This window comes from Protopterus annectens, chromosome 1.part0 (genome assembly GCF_019279795.1).
Source record: "Protopterus annectens isolate FY-2018-M chromosome 1.part0, PAN1.0, whole genome shotgun sequence".
In the NCBI taxonomy this organism is placed as follows: Eukaryota; Metazoa; Chordata; order Ceratodontiformes; family Protopteridae; genus Protopterus; species Protopterus annectens.
This window is the reverse complement of record NC_056725.1, coordinates 1,632,925,399-1,632,943,133: the sequence shown is the minus strand read 5'-3', so window position 1 is coordinate 1,632,943,133 and position 17,735 is coordinate 1,632,925,399. Positions and strand designations below refer to the sequence as shown.

The 17,735-nt window shown below is 40.7% G+C and overlaps 1 protein-coding gene across 1 annotated transcript in view; it reads right to left on the bottom strand.

Annotated features, from left to right (window-relative positions):
* The window catches only part of SREBF2 (sterol regulatory element binding transcription factor 2), an 895,155-nt gene that overhangs the window by 525,380 nt on the left and 352,040 nt on the right, over positions 1-17,735 (bottom strand). Inside the window, exon 7 of the mRNA XM_044068232.1 lies at positions 4,943-5,124. Within this exon, the coding sequence (XP_043924167.1) occupies positions 4,943-5,124 (182 nt within the window). The remainder of the gene's footprint in view (positions 1-4,942; positions 5,125-17,735) is intronic.

Genomic DNA, 17,735 nt, shown 5'->3' with positions numbered 1-17,735 from the left:
AGCTTCTGAGCCCCCCTCCCAAGGCTTTCTGTGTTGGAGGGAAGCCTTTTAGCTTATCAGTGATAGTGGTAAGCACTAGGCAGCCTATCTACCACAAGAAGAATGGTTTCTGGCCCAGAAATTGTAGTTTATTGGCTGTTTGGGCAGTCTTTCCATCTCTTTCAACTTTCTGGCTTAAAAGCCTGCATTTGCGCTTGTTTCCCATCTTTCCGGTAACTAGTCTAGCCCAGAAACAGATTTGCTGTATCCAGGAATGTTTGTAAGTTTCTGAGAGGTGCCAAAGTCTGCTCTTCAACTTTCCCCTTAGATCTGCTAGTTCTCGCCTCTCCTGCACTTTTACTAGCTTATTAGTCTAGCACTTTACCAGACTTCTTGGATCAATTATTGTAGCACACAAAAGTGCTGCCAGCACTAAATGTTCTATAAGGAAACACTTCCAGTACTTATTATTAATGTCCACCCCTCCAGGCATGTCTAAAGGTTAGTTCCCTGTGCTTTCTCCTATTAACCTGGTGAACTTGGGCATCTTGAGGCAATGCAGCAACTGCCTCATGTACACAGACAACCCTCTCCTCTTACTTCCCAACACACAGCCTTGTGAGAGATGCACTTATATAGCCAAATTGGAAACCACACACTCTCCAGCCAAGACCGGAGAGTCTAGCTGGTCAAGAGGAGAAGGTCAACACTTGCACTGCTCCACATGGAACACATAGCCTTCCAGAACACACACTAGCACTGTCTTCACATAAAAACAAAAACCACACACCCACCTTCACAGGGGCTCTCAATAAAAATCTACCCAAACAGCAGAGACATCCAAGGCAGAAATGCACTTGACCCCCACAACACAACACTAATCACGAGACACATAACTCTCCTAAACAGTGTGCCACTCAACCAAAGCCTGTAAGGCAAAGCAGCATGCACAACATGGTAGTCATAGGTGACTCGACAGTGGGGCACACTGATGTCACACTCACCAGGTTGAATAAGGAGAAAGTAACAGTCAGCTGCCTGTCAGGTGCAAGATCTGACACATAACACACGCACTCAGGTCTCTCAATAACAGGTACAAATATGAACCTGTCACTGTACATGTGGGTGTAAATGACCGGAGACGTACTTCCCTGGACTACATGAAAAGAGACATGGAGGAGCTCTCGGATTATGCAGCCCAGGCGGGTATGACCCTAGCCTATCCTACCATCACCCAGAATGATACCAAAGTACAAGCAGAAAATAATTGATTTCAACAACTGGTTAAGTTTCTGTTGTCATTCTAAGGGGATCCATTATCTGCTGCCTGGATCTCATGATTGACAGACCTCGATTCTTTGTCAGAGATGGCTAGAGGTAGCAACATCCTTGACCTGGTCATTACTAATATGGGTGACAGTTGCTCTACACCAACAGTCAACTCCTCCCTGGTTAGATCCAACCACAAACTAATCACCTTGGAAATCCACCCCACCCCACCCCCCCACCCCCCCCACACACACACACACACACACACATACACACAAAAAGGTAACCATCATGAAAAACTTCTCCAAAGATAACTTTGGGCTCCTATAAACAGGTGGCTAAATTCACGGCACCCATGCAAATGGAGAATAGTTGCAAGACTGCCAAATCATACACCAATGCACTGCACGAACACGTACACAAATGCATGGATCTCTCCATACCCAATAGAACCAAGACGTTCTCCTCCAAAAAAAGAAAGCCAATCTGGTGGTCCCCTGCCATAAATAAACTCTACAACAGAAGGAGGAAACTGATGCAGAATAAGGTAAAGTCCCAAGACTGGAAAAACTCCCTTATCAGCCTCAACAAAAAGTTGAGATCCCTCATCAAATCCTCTAAAGCTAGTTTTGAAAACAGAATTGCAGCAGATAGTAAAGACAACCACAAGGCCTTCTATAGTTATGTAACGAATCTCCACGGCAATACCCAGATTTGCTCTGAGCTACTGCACAATGGTACCTTCTATACCGAGCCAACAGATATTGCCAATATACTGGCTGACAGATCCATTGCCAACTTTACCCCCCCCCCCCAAAAGGTCCTATCACATTAACAGTAGATTGCCAGGCACCCAGCATTACTGCTGCACAGGTTAAAACAGCACTGTCCATGGCCAAGAACACAGCTTCTATGGGACCTGACAATATCCCTAGCTGTGTTCTACATGAACTACAGAGTGAACTGGCACTTCACCTGTGTGCCCTGTTCAATCACAGCCTCACCTCAGGCTTTGTCTCTACTGAATCGCGCACTGCTACAGTCGTCCCTCTCCACAAAGGAGAAGCGATTACAGACCCTGGGAACTATCGCCCCATTAGCCTAACGAGTCTGATATGCAAAGCTATGGAACGCATCATCATAGGTAGGTGCAAGGCTATCGGCTCAAGGGCCTACATAAGCCGAGCCAACAAGGTTCCCTGGCTTACGCCACCCAAGAAAGTTATTTTCCTGTGCCACTGCTGAGCAGAGACACAGAAGTGATCCCCGGGGTGTATTTCCTATTTCCCATCCACTCATCAAGATTTTTCTTGAAGAGTGCTAATGAAGAACTTTGCTTGACATAGATGGGTAGCCTGTTCCAGAGTATGGGAAGTCTCTGGGACAGGAATCTATACCTCAAGCATGTCTTGTTTATTGTGGTGACAAGGTTTAGGTCCCTAGTGCATGTAGCTTGTTGTTTGAGGCCAGTAATCCCCTTTGTGAGGTACTTCTGTGGCCTTTCCAGCTGCTGAAGATGTCTTGTGAGGTACATTCCAAAAGGGGCGTTGTACTCTATAATGGGTCTAATGAGTGTAAAGTAGAGGGGAACAATGACCTCTTTTTTCCTAGATGAGAACCCTTTTATGATTAGGTGTGCCACATAGAAGGACTTCCTGACTACTGTGACGATGTGACTATCAAAGGAGAGACTACTGTCCACCTGGGTCCCAAGGTCTCATCACACATTCGGTGTTAAGTAGATTGCTGCCTATGTGGTAGTTCATGGGTACAGAGTTTTTACCAAAGGGGATGACATTGCACTTTTTGGCATTGACCTTGAGGCCATGGCTCTGACACCAGGTATCTGTCTCAGCAAGGCCCTTTTGTAGGATGTCCACATCATTTGGGGACTTGACTATGGCTCCTAGTTTGCAGTCATCTGCGAACTTCGTTAGCCTGTACTTCAGAGAAGTAGATACCAAACAGGAGAGGTCCCAGGACTGAACTCTGTGGTACTCCACTTGTCACTGGTTTGAGGTCAGATTTGGAGTCTGCAACTTTTACAGTGTGGGTTCTGTCACCTAATGGACCTATGGACCTAATAAACAAGGATATAGGGAATATCCAAACTCTGGATCCCAAACAGTTTGGTTTTGTGAAGGGCAGATCATGCCTGCTCAACTTGGTTGACTTCTTTGAGTCAGTTACCAGAACTGTGGATGAAGGCAAGGTGGTTCACAAAACCTACCCTGATCTGGCCAAGTCCTTTGATACCATTCCCCACTCAGGAATCATAGAAAAACTCAGTAAGCTAGGCATCAACCCCTAGATCACTAGGTAAATTGCAAACTGGCTCACAGATAGAACCCATAGTGTGAAAGTTGCTGACTCCAAGTCAGACTGCCGACCAGTCACAAGTGGAGTCCTACAGGGTTCAGTCCTGGGTCCTCTCCTGTTTGGTATCTACTTCTCTGAAGTCTAGGCCAACACGAAGGGACTCCGGCTGACAAAGTTCGCAGATGATTGCAAGTTGGGAGCTATTATTAACTCCCCAAGTGATGCTGAAATCCTACAGAAAGGCCTCACTGAGACTGACTGGTGTCACAACCATGGCCATAAGCTCAATGCCAAAAAATGTGTTGTCATCCCCATTGGGAAAAATCCGGTTCCCATGAATTACCACATCGATGGTAGTCCACTGAACACAGAAGGCATTATAAGAGATCTGGGAACACAGGTTTACAGCAACCTCTCTTTCGACACCACATTGCCACTGTGGTCAGAAAGTCCTTCTATGTGGCATATCTCATTACTAAGGGTTTTGCGTCCAGGAAGAAAGAGATCATTGTCTCCCTCTACTCTTCCTGATTAGGCCAATTATCGAGTACAATGCCCCATTTGGCATATACCTCACTAGACACCTGCAACAACTGGAGAGGCCACAAAAGTACCTCACAAAGAGGATTCTAGGCCTTAAACACTTCTCCTATATGGACAGACTCAAAAAACTCCAACTATTCTCTGTCTCATATCGCCTACTTAGAGGCAATCTCTGCTTAACTTACAAAGCCATGTCTGACACAGCTCTGTTATAAATGCTACATCTAAAGAAATCCCAATCCCTCCGCACCACAAGCTCCAGAGACCTCAACCTCATTACCACAATCAACAGAACATGCTGGAGGGACAGGTTCATAACCCACAGACTGTCCATGCTATGGAATAGACTTCCCATACATGTCAAACAGAGCACCTCACTGGCCCTCTTCAAGACAAATCTTGATGAGTGGATGGGAAATAGAAAGTTCACCCTGGGGATCACTCCAGTGGTTCTATTCAACAGAGGCACTGGAAACTAAGGACGGGTGGCACGATGCCAGGCTATTCCTATGGGCTAGGCTTGTAAAGGCTCCAGGGCCATTAGCCTAGTACACACCTATGAACCTATGAAACTATAGCTAAAGCTCCACTGCTAAAGGGAGAATATATTACAAAAGGCTTACTTGTACAGAAGCAGTAGATTGTCACCTTTAGACAAACTTAGAGGGAAGGGGAATTTCTTGAAAGCAAATAATTCAGCCAAATCTAAAGATAAGCTTGTGATAACAAATAATGCATTTTTTTTCCAGAGACAGATAAGACATATAGCACTGATTCATTTAGATGCTGCTCGTTTTTCTTTTCTTTTTTTGTCAGAACTATACTACAGTACCTTTGCATCATCCAGAAGAGGGCTACCAGGTTCAGAGTCAATTGAATATGGAGAAAATTCTGCAGGAGAACCAGAATCGGATGGAGGTGGTGACATCATCAGAGGATTCTGTCTAAAATCATCTATCTTCATTTCAATGTCAGTATCTATTAGGCTGCTGAGATCCACACCTTTTAATATTTCTGTAAAAATATAATTAGATATATTAACAGATATACTTGCTGACCAACACATTCAAGACTGCATTTTTGAAAAACAAGAAAAAAAGGCCAGTGTTTCTGGTACATTACTGCATTTGTCATAACTAAGCTTTGGAAATTAAACAAGTAAAGAATTAAGCCACAAGGTAGTAAGTCAACATTAAATACTAGAGCTAGTATGCTACTGTGTAAAATGTGACAAAACATTAGGTATAATAAAGCACAATCTCCAACTCCAGAAAGTTGCAAGTTTAACTAACTTGTGGGGTTAATGTTACTATCTCACTTGGATCCTAAATCTTTTATAGTCAAACGTCTGCAACAAATAATTTTGTCACTAATTCATTAACGGGCTGAGTGATAAAAACTGCACATCTACAACACCCCTGAACTTCCTATACATTTCTGCCACTCACTTCTGATATTCAGAGACAACACTCCCAAAAATTAAGCACTTAATGAAGGCTGCCCTCAAAAGTAAAAAGCCAGTTCGTAGAGGGTTAAAGAAAATTAACAGCAGGAAAAGATCATCCTAATATCATTATCAGTTCTTCTTACTAGAGGAAAATACATGCCCTGGAATCCACAGATATGCTGCTCAGAAGTGTAACTCACTTGCAAATAAAGGGCAAGTTAGTTTTCCAAGTTAATGTGTTTCATGATCACGCACAAAAGGCATGGCCATGTAGCATCATAAAATACAATTTGCATGACTATGAATTACTCAACTGACCAGGTTGAATAACTGCTCAGTTGACTATCCTACCATCCTGCTTAAATAAGTGGTGCAGGTATCTACACAACATGATTAACAGGTGCACCCCACCCCCACATCACACACACACACACACACACACACACACACACACACACACACACACACACACACACACACACACACACACACACAAACACACACACACACACACACAAACACAAACACAGTGACAGTACACTAGACATTCATGCTGCCTCCATCAATAACAGCCACAGATCATTACAGCCAGCAAATATCAAACACACAAATACACTCTCTCATAATAACCGCTCCAGTGCATACATTCTGACACACTATCCCAGTAACCATGTGGGTGCAAGCGCACCACACGCATACACTAATACTCACCTGGATTAATTATCAGAGCAGGGTGATTCTCCCACCTAAATGCATATGTGCACATAGCTATAATGCCAAATACACATACATTTTGTGCACTGCTCTGCAAGGATCTTGTATTACAGAGAACAAGAACCCATCCAGAAAATGCATCAAAATGTGTCATGGCCTAATCTAAATAGGCCATGCCCCAGACTCCAACATTTACATGCAACTTCAAAAATTCTCACTACCAAGTAGTGCAAGGCTGCTCTACTAATTAGAAAGGGTTCTAGGAACTTTAACCCCTTGCATACTACACAGTATGAAAGATGTCTCTGAACTCCAGCAACATCCAAATAATAATGAGGAAAAGGCAGCACAAAAAAGTCCAAGAGAGAGAGATAAAAAAGAAGGCTTTAAAATGAAAAAGACTATACAATAAGACATAAATGAATGACAGATTTAGTATGTTCTGTCAACCTAACCCTAGACATAAGCAATTTACAGAAAAAAAAGAGATGAAGACAGAAAAGGAAACACAAAGAGAAGGATGGGAATAAAGTATGTTATCCATACAGGAAAGTCATACTAAGCACTAGACCCAGACAACCTGATACAGTGAAGGGACATATCTGAGGGCTCTAGAAGTAACAAGTACAACTCCAAAAAAAAAAACATGAAACTAGAAAATATGTTGCTGAAAAGAAGTATGGAAGGTATTGGGCTGTGAATTATTTCAGTGGAGCTTGTTCATGTAACACCAATTTAGAAGTTATTACACAAAATTGTTGCAAGACTCAATATACATTACACTAAAGCGTTTTTGTGTCTACTCCTTCACCATACAAAGAAATATGTTATAACGTCATGTAGAATAAATGAAAAAGGAGGTAAACAGTCACCAAATAACAAAACCTTATGCAAAGCTAATGCACTTACATTTACTCATACACACATATATACATATATATATATATATATATATATACACACACACACACACACACACACACACACACACACACACACACACACATCTTCCCTGCCTCTAACACAGGCACAGGTTTTCTATCATACCGCTCTGCATGTCCCTTTACAAGGTGGGGCACCAAAGGTTATTCACTCCCACATGGGCCACCACTAGGTCATAATCACATTTATCAGGTTTAAGGGTCCTCAGTCTTCTCACGATGTCTTGGGTTCTGGTTCCAAACAGGCAGTTTATGGTCACCCTGTTATTGTGTAGCCTGGTGATTGTGGAGTTAATGTGCCACACAGCAGTCATTAATGAGTAGGATCTTTCTCTGCAATGGAAAGCCAGGCTCACTGCAATCTGACAGCTTGTTCACTTCCTAAAGAATGGAATGTGAATTGCTGACATAATTGTCCTTAATGTGGATCAATGCAGATGAACGCAACTTCTATATATAGTGGGTACGGCTTTCTACTCCCTTGCTTGTTTAAATATCATATGAAGGACTGGTCAACTGATGGAGAAACTGTTGCTTCTAAGTCTTCAAGACCTTCAACCACTATCCTGAATGCTAATCAGTTTATGTGGAGCTCTCTCTTCAGGGAGACCACAATCCCTACACTGCATGGGACCTCAAGTGAGCTTCCCAACCCACAAGCAATGTACCGTTGCCAAGCTCTGCAACAGATCAACAGTGGGAGCAAGAGCATTATTCTCATGCATGGTGACCATCTGGAATTAAATATACCAGTTTAAGTTGCTGAGGTCCGCAAATTGAGGGAAACAGTCTGCCACTAGACAAGGAAGAACTGGGCATAAAATTGTATACTCTCCTTTAACAGCAGAACAGCCTCTACAGCTCCTTTCAGTAATACAGCCTTGGACTGTCCCATACACCCATCAGAACTAAATGACCCACTAGTGGGGCCCTGCATAAATATGGCCAAAGGTAATAATGTCTAGAACACACATCCCTTATGACAGTTCTCCCAGAATGACTCACAGACTCCTCCAACTGCAGTCCACACCCCACAGCATTCTCAGGACTACAGCAGAGCTCCATCAGGGAAGGCATCAATCTATGTGGCATAGCCAGCTCCAAAAGCAGTAAGACTGCCTTGAGGGTTGCTGGTATTTAACAGTACTAATGTAGCATCTTTGACCTCAAAAACCTGTAAAGGTTAATCCGTTAATAATATAATGCAGCCATTAATCCTAAATACAGGCAGTCAAAGATTCTGGATGCAAACACATTTTATTATAGTATCGATACTGGAATCTTCCAACATATAGAAAGATTTTACTGTATACTCAAGATGCAATTCCTTTTCTATCTTAAATTTTGAAAAAAAAAAAAGAAAATATTACTTCATACAAAGTTCAAAGCTTTCTCAGCTTTTGATTACACATAAGCACACATTTCCAAGGCTGTAAGGAGTAATCAGATAAAAAGTTATACATATGGAAGTGCTTTGCTTTTGACAGTTAATGTGTTCCTTTTCAGCAAACTTATTTCTTACAGAATAACTAACTTTCTCTCAAGGCTATATGACTACAAGAAACACTTGCCACCTGCTTGCCAAGCTCTAATGAACGCTAACAAAGTCAAGCTGTTCTTCTTGGCTAATATGTGAAATACATATATGAAACCTGTTGCAGTATTTTAAGCTAGCTGTATATAAAATATAAGCATTAATAACATAACCATATCAAGCCTGACAAGTATACCAGAGGAAGGGGCAGAAGTCTCAGAAGAGGTTCCACAAAGACTCTGCAGAGATAAAACAGCTTTCTCTCTAAAAATTACCCAACCGATTTGTAAATTTTCTGCCAACTGATTTGTAAATTTGCTGCCAAAGAGCATACCCAACAAAATGTAGGAACCAAGGTTGTTCTTGAGTTCCTTACAGAGGGAGGACAATCTCAGCCATACCATCTAAGCCAGATACAGGCCTGGCACTGTGATTCTGCAGGTGAATGTGATGGCCACCAGGAAAATCATTTTCAAGAGACAGGTTTCAAGGTCTCTTAACCAGCAGGCAAGAAAAATTGAGGGGTGTACACAAACCTGTCCATCGTGAAGATCTACACCACAGAAAGAGCAGTGTTCTTCTACAGAAGCCAGAAACTCAGACCACCTTTTAAGAACTGCTTGACCAGCGAACCAGGAAGGACAGGAAGGACAGGGCATCATACACTCTGATGAGTACAGTTTGTGCAACCAGCTTTTCATGTTTGAGTGTGGTTCACAGAAATCCAGGGTGAAGTCCCCCACGCAGGGGAACTTGCTACCTTCCTAATAATAAGCTTTTTTTTATGTAATTTGAGTTACGTTTTTCAGTGTCTCAAAATACTGAACAGTAACTCCCTGTACAGAGATATGATGCAACAAATGAAAAGCACAAGAACAATGTCGGCAAAAATAGATGACGCATGCACCCTAACTATTGAGTACCAGAGGTTCAAATCATGCAGATGCCTGAAACAAGTCAAGCATCAGCATTCTGGCAAAACAGGGCACAGGATGGTTTTCCTCCCAAATGGAAAACACCTTACATGGCGTAGCACTTCTATCAGATGAACAGCTGTCTGGCAACTTTAATCACCTCTGAAATCCCAGCTGGAAGGCATGGGATCAGAAGATCTAATATGAGGGCCAGTCCAAAGGTGAAGTCAATTGTCACGACAGCATTGAGGTACGTTTTTTACTTGCACTGTGAAGGTTTTCTGTGCCAACACTGACTTGGCAGCCAGAAACTGTGGTTTCCTATTGAAATGATGGTGCTCGCAATGCTGAGTCACAAAACACCAAAAAAAAAAAATACCAGAGGACATCAAATCTCAACCATCGCTCTTTCCCTATAAATTAGTACTTGCAGGAGGCACCTCCAATATGTAGTACAAGACAAGTGCCCCACACTCCTTGAACTTGCATATACAAACTCTGAGATCACTATAACTGAAAGAAAAGGGAATATTCCAAGAAACAGCAATCTTGAACTTCGTATAGATATATATATATATATATATATATATATATATATATATATATATATATATATAAGTTTTCGGTCATTCACTCTCCACATTCTCAGATATTTCATACAGTTACCTGAAACCACAGTTTTTCTAGATCAAGAGCAGCATCTAATACAGACCCCAGTGTAAATGAAATGGTGAAGCACCCCCGCAACCCACCAGAGGTACAAGATAGACAGCCTACACTTCTTACTTTTCAACTACCTGATCCCCAGAACTATTAGTGACTGCATTTCTTCAAAGAAGAGGTTTACAGTTTTACCTCAAAGAATGACCAATAAGACCTAGACCTCAAAGCAAGATTTGCAGCATGCACTTTTCACTTTGTAGTGACTCGAATCAGACTATCAGAGCTTGTATTTTTTCAAAGAAAAGGTACATAATTTTACCACAAAAAGGAAATAAACCTCAAGTGAAAAAAGTGGCAGCCCCCCCACACACACACACAAAGAGAAGAATTGAAAGCCTGCACTTTTCACTTTTTGATGCTTCAACCCCAAGTTTATCAGAGCATCCATTTCTTCAAATAAAAGGCACATAATTTTGCTACAAAGAATGGACAACAACCAAGGAAACAGCATTATCCTAACAAGGATTCAATATTTAAATATGATGCACAGCTGCAGAGACTTTGTTTTGTTAACATTCTATTTCTTCCCTCTTTCTTGGATTGCAAATTTGTGTACCACCAAGCTGTTGAAAGGAGTACTCCCCAAGCTTGCAATTTTACCTTATTTTACAAATGAATTACCATTTACTACATTTGCAACACAAAGTACTATGGGCAGCAATGTTGGCTGCTGTTATTCACTCTGATACCACACCACTATAGCACTAAAAGTGCTAATCGCCATCCTTGGGATTTTTGTAAGAGGTGAAGTCAAAAGTTCTTTTTTGAGGAAAGCTGTTACATGTATATTATTTCCACACTGTTGTGACCATTATGGTATAAACAAGACACCACCACTGGGAACTGTATAATTATTTTCACTTTTGACATACTTGATAACTACCAGCCTTCCCACTGAGTGCTTTTGGTTTGTATACCCCAAGCAAGCCTTTTGGAAAGAACTCCATCCAACTGTAAATTTTCTGGACAATACCATTAGTTTTAATTACAATGCTCAAGGAAACTGGGTTTTGGCATCTGCTGCATAGTCATCATATTACAGATGAATGTTTAAATATAGAATGATTAAGAGTTTTAACAGGATTGCTATTAGAGAGGATATAAATTTCTTCTGAAAATATAGCTAGGGAGCGGGATAAAATTAAGGCAGAGTTTAAAAATAAGATGGAAATAAAAGCAAGAGAGCTATGCTTAAAAAGTAACAAGAATTATTTAGAGCGACTGACAAATGTTAAAGTACTGCAAAACGGGGAATCTCACAGAACAAGAAGAGGATCAACTGCAGAATGCTAAGCAGAAAAGAGATTACCTGGATAATATGCATGAGGTTAGGAAGATTGTTGTTAGCTGTTTTTTGATAATAACAGTAGAGCACGTAAACTTTTTTCACAATGACTCACACAACAGAAAGTAGAAAGGGCTGTCACCAAGCTTAGGGAGCCTATAACAAGGAAGGTAACAACAGATCCTGTAGACGTATTCGAAATATTTTGGAAATACTATGAATTCTGCACAAACCAGAGAAATATGGAAATCAAGAAAAGATACAAATGGAAATATTTATGGAAGAACTACATATACCAAGGTTAGAGGAAGACGAGTCTCAATTACTAACGGATAGGACAGAAGGAGATGAGAGACAAATTGTGATATATAACCAACCTACAGGAACACCCCCAGGAATAGATGGTATTCCTGTGGAAGTTTGGAAGCTAGGAGGGAAAAAACCCGATAAAGACCTAGAAGGTTTTGTTTAACAGTATTTTAAGTGGAGGAGAAGTACCAACATCTTGGAAGAAAGCAGTGGTAGCTGTAATACCTAAAGAGGGTAAAGATCCATTAGACCCAGCTTCATACAGGCTCATTACAATACATGACCATGATTATAAAGTGTTCATGTCTTTAATGGTTAAAAGAATGAAAAAGTAATGCCAAACTTGACAGATATGGATTGATTTAGTTTTGTGAAGGGGAGGCAAACATGTGACAACATTAACAGAACACTAATGATCCACAGGGAAGCAGAATTTAAGAAAATACCACTACTGATGGTGGGTCATGATGCAGAGAAAGCATTTCACAAAGTAAGCTGGGGCTTTATGAGCAGGGTAGTTAAAGGATTTGCATTATCTGAAAAAATATAGGGTTGATAGGAGGATATATGAGGGATCGGAGGTGAAAATTAAAGTGGATGTGGTCCTCTCTGATAATTTCTGCTTGAGAAGAAGTACCAGGCAGAGGTGTCCTCTTTCCCTTTATTATTTGCATTATATTTAGAACCACTGGCAAAGAAAATAAGGGTCTCAGAAATTCAAGGATATAATTGGTATGGTAGTCAAGAAAAGCTGGCTCTATTTGCAGATGATGTTATTTTATACCTGACAAAACCAGAAAGAGACATTACAGTGTTGTGGAACATTTTGAGACAATTTCAAATTTTTTCAGGAAACAAAATGAATGAAGCTAAAACAAAGACAATAGTGGTAAATTATGTACCCACACACAAATTGGTTCAGCAATATCCATACTTATGGGGACATGATAAAATGAAGTATTTAGGAGTATGGATTAAAAATGATTCTGATGTGCCAGCTAGGATATGTGGGAAGAGACTAAACAAAACATAATTTAAAAACTGAGGAAATGAAATCTTTCTTATATGGATATGGATAGTAAGATGCAAGCAGTCAAAATGTTTTTAGTCCCTTTAGTCTTATACGCAGGTCAGGCATATTTTTACCAACCAGAGGAGAAGTTGTGGATAGCAATTAATAGAGCTGAAGGATTTTATTTGGAAGGGGAAGGCAGCAAGAGTCAAGTGGATAAGCTGATTCTTCCAGTAGAACAGGGCGGATTGTGATTACCCAATTTGAAGTGGTAATTCAGAGCTACACAGTTAAGGCTCCTATACATAGCACAAGCAGAAAACTATAATTCAAAGTGGAAAGGGATGATGTTGAACAGGGGGAAGCTCAAGAAACAAGGAGAGACTGGAATTTTGGATGCAGGCCTTTAAGGAGAATAACAATAATCATACAGAACATTATATCTATAAAGTAGCAGAAAGTATTCTAGGAACTAAGCCAACAAGGGAATGGAGAAAGAAGATTCTGTCGAAAGGGTGACTGCAATTAAGGATATACACAATAGGGGGCTTGAATTTATTGGCGAAAACTGGCAAAGGAACCAAGGTATTGGGAGCAAATAACTAGGGAAGAAAAGGTAACAGAACGGGAAGAGACCAAGAATTTATTTGGAGTCTAGGTTAGAGACTGCCTTTCCTATCAAGGATGATATCAGTGTACAGGCAGAAAGAAAGAAATAGGGGATCCTAAATGAAAGACCAGCACTGGTACAGTTTTTAGTAGAATCTAGAACAGAAGCTGCCATTAAAAAAGGAATAATTAGTACAGCATATAAAAAATGCATGATAACTATAAGAATAAATCAGAGGAGTTTAAAAAGGATCTGGAAGACAGACTGGATAAGCAATTCAGAAAGAAACAATGGGAGGATATATGCATATCTCCCAAACATGCAACAAAATCTACAAGATTTAGGATATTTGCTTGGAAATGTTTACATAATTATTTTCATACCCCAAGTAGACTCCAGAGAATTTTTCCTCAGGTAGACAGCAAATGTTGGAGGTGTGACGGGGAAGAAAGTGGTACTTGGGAACTTATTTTCTGGGACTGCGGTGGGTTGGCGGACTTTAAAGATTCCCTGCAAGATGCACTGTACGAGATGCTGGATGAGCAGATTGCTGTGACTAGGCAGATGATTTTTCTGAGCTATGACAGAGGAAATGTGACAGGTGTTGTGAAATGTTAAAGGAATTCAACCACCTTTCCTCTTTATATGGTCATTACGGAGGATATTATAGGTAGAAGGTATAACTTTGGAGTCTTTTATGCTAGGTTTAAGCCATGTTTCAGGTACAAAGAGAACGTCAGGCTTATGTTGGGTAATCCAGGCATGTAGTTCAACAGTTTTATTTCTGCTTCAAACATTTATTACAGTAAATATTACATCACCAAGGTTGGGGATTGGCTGTTGATGGGTTAGAGAAGAGTGTGGAAGAGAAGTATCTTATAGGTTCATAGGGTGGTACTAGGGCATCGGCCCTAGGGCCTATACAAGCCTAGCCATAACAATTCCCTGGCTACTTCTTCCCCACTATTTACTTTACCTGGACTCCTGTCTAGTAGGGCGACTTACGTGATCCCCTTACAGCAAACCAATGCCAAAATTCAGTTCAGCAGAGCTTCTTATTGCTTTCTTCAAAATAAACAATTATTAACCAATATGTATTACTGTCCTTTACATCCCTCCTGACAACAAAACAGCTATACTGGAAGATATCTTACACTGGATAGCCATAACATTTCCTTAACAAAAAAATACTACTAGGTGATATGAATGCCGATTGGTTGGCCATAAACTAACTCCTCCTACATCTAGCAGGAACGTATTTGGTTTCACACAACTAATTAATAGCAAGACATCAAATTCCCTATTAGACTGGATCCTAATAAACACACTGCCACCGGTGCAATGTCATCTCCCAATCTATACGATCAGACATCTCACACATCCAGTTAAACAGCATATATTTACAAAACAACATACAACCTTTCCATGTTTAACCCAGAAATCCTTATTATTATTACACTAATCCTCTATTAATTGGAACTTCCTAAAAATCTTCTACTTAGACAATGCTGTAAATGAATTCAGTAAAACTTTTCTAAATATCCTAAATAGCCTTGCACCTCTTAGAAAGAAGATACTAAAACCAAATGCAATTTGGCTAACCTAAGAGAGTAGAATGCTAATCCAGGATGCAGAAAAGGCACAGAAAGAATGGCAAAAAATATAAAACAACTCAGTATCTTCAAAACTTTAGAATGCTTTGCAATTGTAGTAAAAAGCAAATACATGAAGACAAAAAACTATACTACAACTTTCAGAATAATACTAAACAATACCCTAAAAACTTTGGGCCATCCATTAATGAAATGGCTAACTCAAGCCAATCGCTCACAAGAGAGACATTGCTTGGAAAAACTGGTTAAAATCCAAATCCCCTACACACCTACAAAGCTATAAAGTAGTACATAATCTTAACAAAAGAAAATGGGTCCACTGTGACAAGAAGAATTTCTACAAAAAGCCATAAACCAATCCCCACTCTGATCCCCAAAAATTCTGGAATTCAATCAACATGATTCTTCATTCTGGAAGCGCCACTATACCTAACCCCTGCCCTAACAGCTCTGCGACAGACAGAGACACCTTTCTCAATTCCTGTTTTATCGACACCATCCACAACCTAACCCCGAAGGACATCACCACCAATCACATGCCCCCCCAGCAACTCACACATCCTCCTTTTCATTTAAGTCTGTCCCCACTGACAGCATATATGAGATCTCTTCTCAGCAAACTCAAACCATGCTCCCCTTCAGTAAATAATCTACCTCTACTCTTCTTAAAGCACGCTGCAGGCACTACTGCATACCCAATTTCCATACTAACTTAACAGATCTACCCAAGAATCTACTGTCTTTGATATCTCTAACAAATTCTATACTACACAAAGGAGGGCACTCCACTGACCTTACTAACTTCAGGCCTACAGCCATCCTGCCTCCCTCTCTAAAATTCTCGAAAAGTGCATACACAAGCAGCTCCCAGACTATCTTCTCCTAGTAAAGCTTCTCATGTCTACACAACTCAGCTTTTGTCCCAACGAACAGCTACAGCACTAATATATTTCACTCAGACTATCGCCAAAGCTACAGACAACAACAAACTAGTCTACTGTCTATCCCAAGACCTATCCAAAGCCTTTGACACAGTCACTCATAATAAACTTTTGAGCAAACTATCTGAATTTATTCTCTCCAGCTCTGCTTTAACCTGGTTGTCTAGCTACCTCACAAACTGGCATAAGTCAGTCAGGTGGACCACAGCTTTCTCCCCTTTCCTCCCAGTCCAAACCAGTGTGCCCCAAGGCTCCACCCTTAGGCCACTTCTATTCAACATTTTCACTAACAACTCCTAGACAGCTAGCTCTCACGCCTCTCTAATACAATATGCAGATGACTCTACAATAATTTCACTCGCAGACACCCTCCCTCAACTCCTCACCTTAACCCAAAACTCATTCCACTCTGTTGAAACATGACTAACTAATAACCAACTGATACTCAACCCCAAGAAAACAAAACTTCTATTTCTCACAAATTCTCTCTCACAACACAAATCTGCTTTTATCATAACATCCCTCAACAACACAACCATCAAGGTCGAATCACCTACTAAACTACTAGGTGCCATAAATCAACTAAAATTTGACCTCCACGTCCAGCACTGCATCAAAAAAACACACCAAAACTGGGTTTGCTTTATAGGAACAAAACAAATTCCTCACAAACGACTCCACATTCACCCTAGTACAAATCTACCTACTGCCCGGCCTACTATATGCCTCCCCAATCCTAACTAACTTACAATCAACTCTTACGCCTAAGCTTCAACTAATACATAACAAAATCGCTAAATTTGCTGCAAACCAACCCTACACCTCTCACCACTACCTTTCACTAAATAACCTACAGTGGATAGATTTTCACCAACAACTATTTCTCCCTCAACTGCACATGACTCATTCAATCCTCAACAGTCCTACTTCCTGCCCAACTTTCTCAACTCTCAACTCTTACTACACTCCCAAACCCACCCTCCGTAGCTCTGACCAACACCTCTTGGAAATAAACCCAAACAAATACTGGCAAACTTCTCTACAGCAACTCAGTTGCCCTTGTCTGGAACACACTTCCTTTGAACATCAGAACTATTATTAACACAGTTTCAAAAACCCCTTAAAATACACCCTACAAAACACTTGGCCCTGCTCCTGCCACAACTCAACATAATCTCCCTCCCCACCTTACTACCACCTACCCTTTTCCCAGATATCTCCCTAGCCCTCATTTCCCCTTACCTCTGTATCACTTGTTCTGCCTTCCATCTCCCTTCATTCTGTTCTTTGACTGTGCTTCAGTCTCTTTCCCTACCCTCACTCTTACTGTCTATCCTCTTCCTCACACAGCTTTCTCCCTCACCTGACCTCTCTCTTTGACACTAGCTCTACCTAAATGGCTTTTCAAATTGTTTTTCCCAAATTATTTTCATGTTTATGTCTTATTCTAAAACTGTTAGGCTATTCTAAGCCTTTAGGTTACATTTATACCACCAGGTGATGTAACTCTATATGCTTTATGTACCATTTTTAATGTCAACGTCTGGAGCTTTTCTCCCCAGGCCTCCGCTGAAAAAGGGTG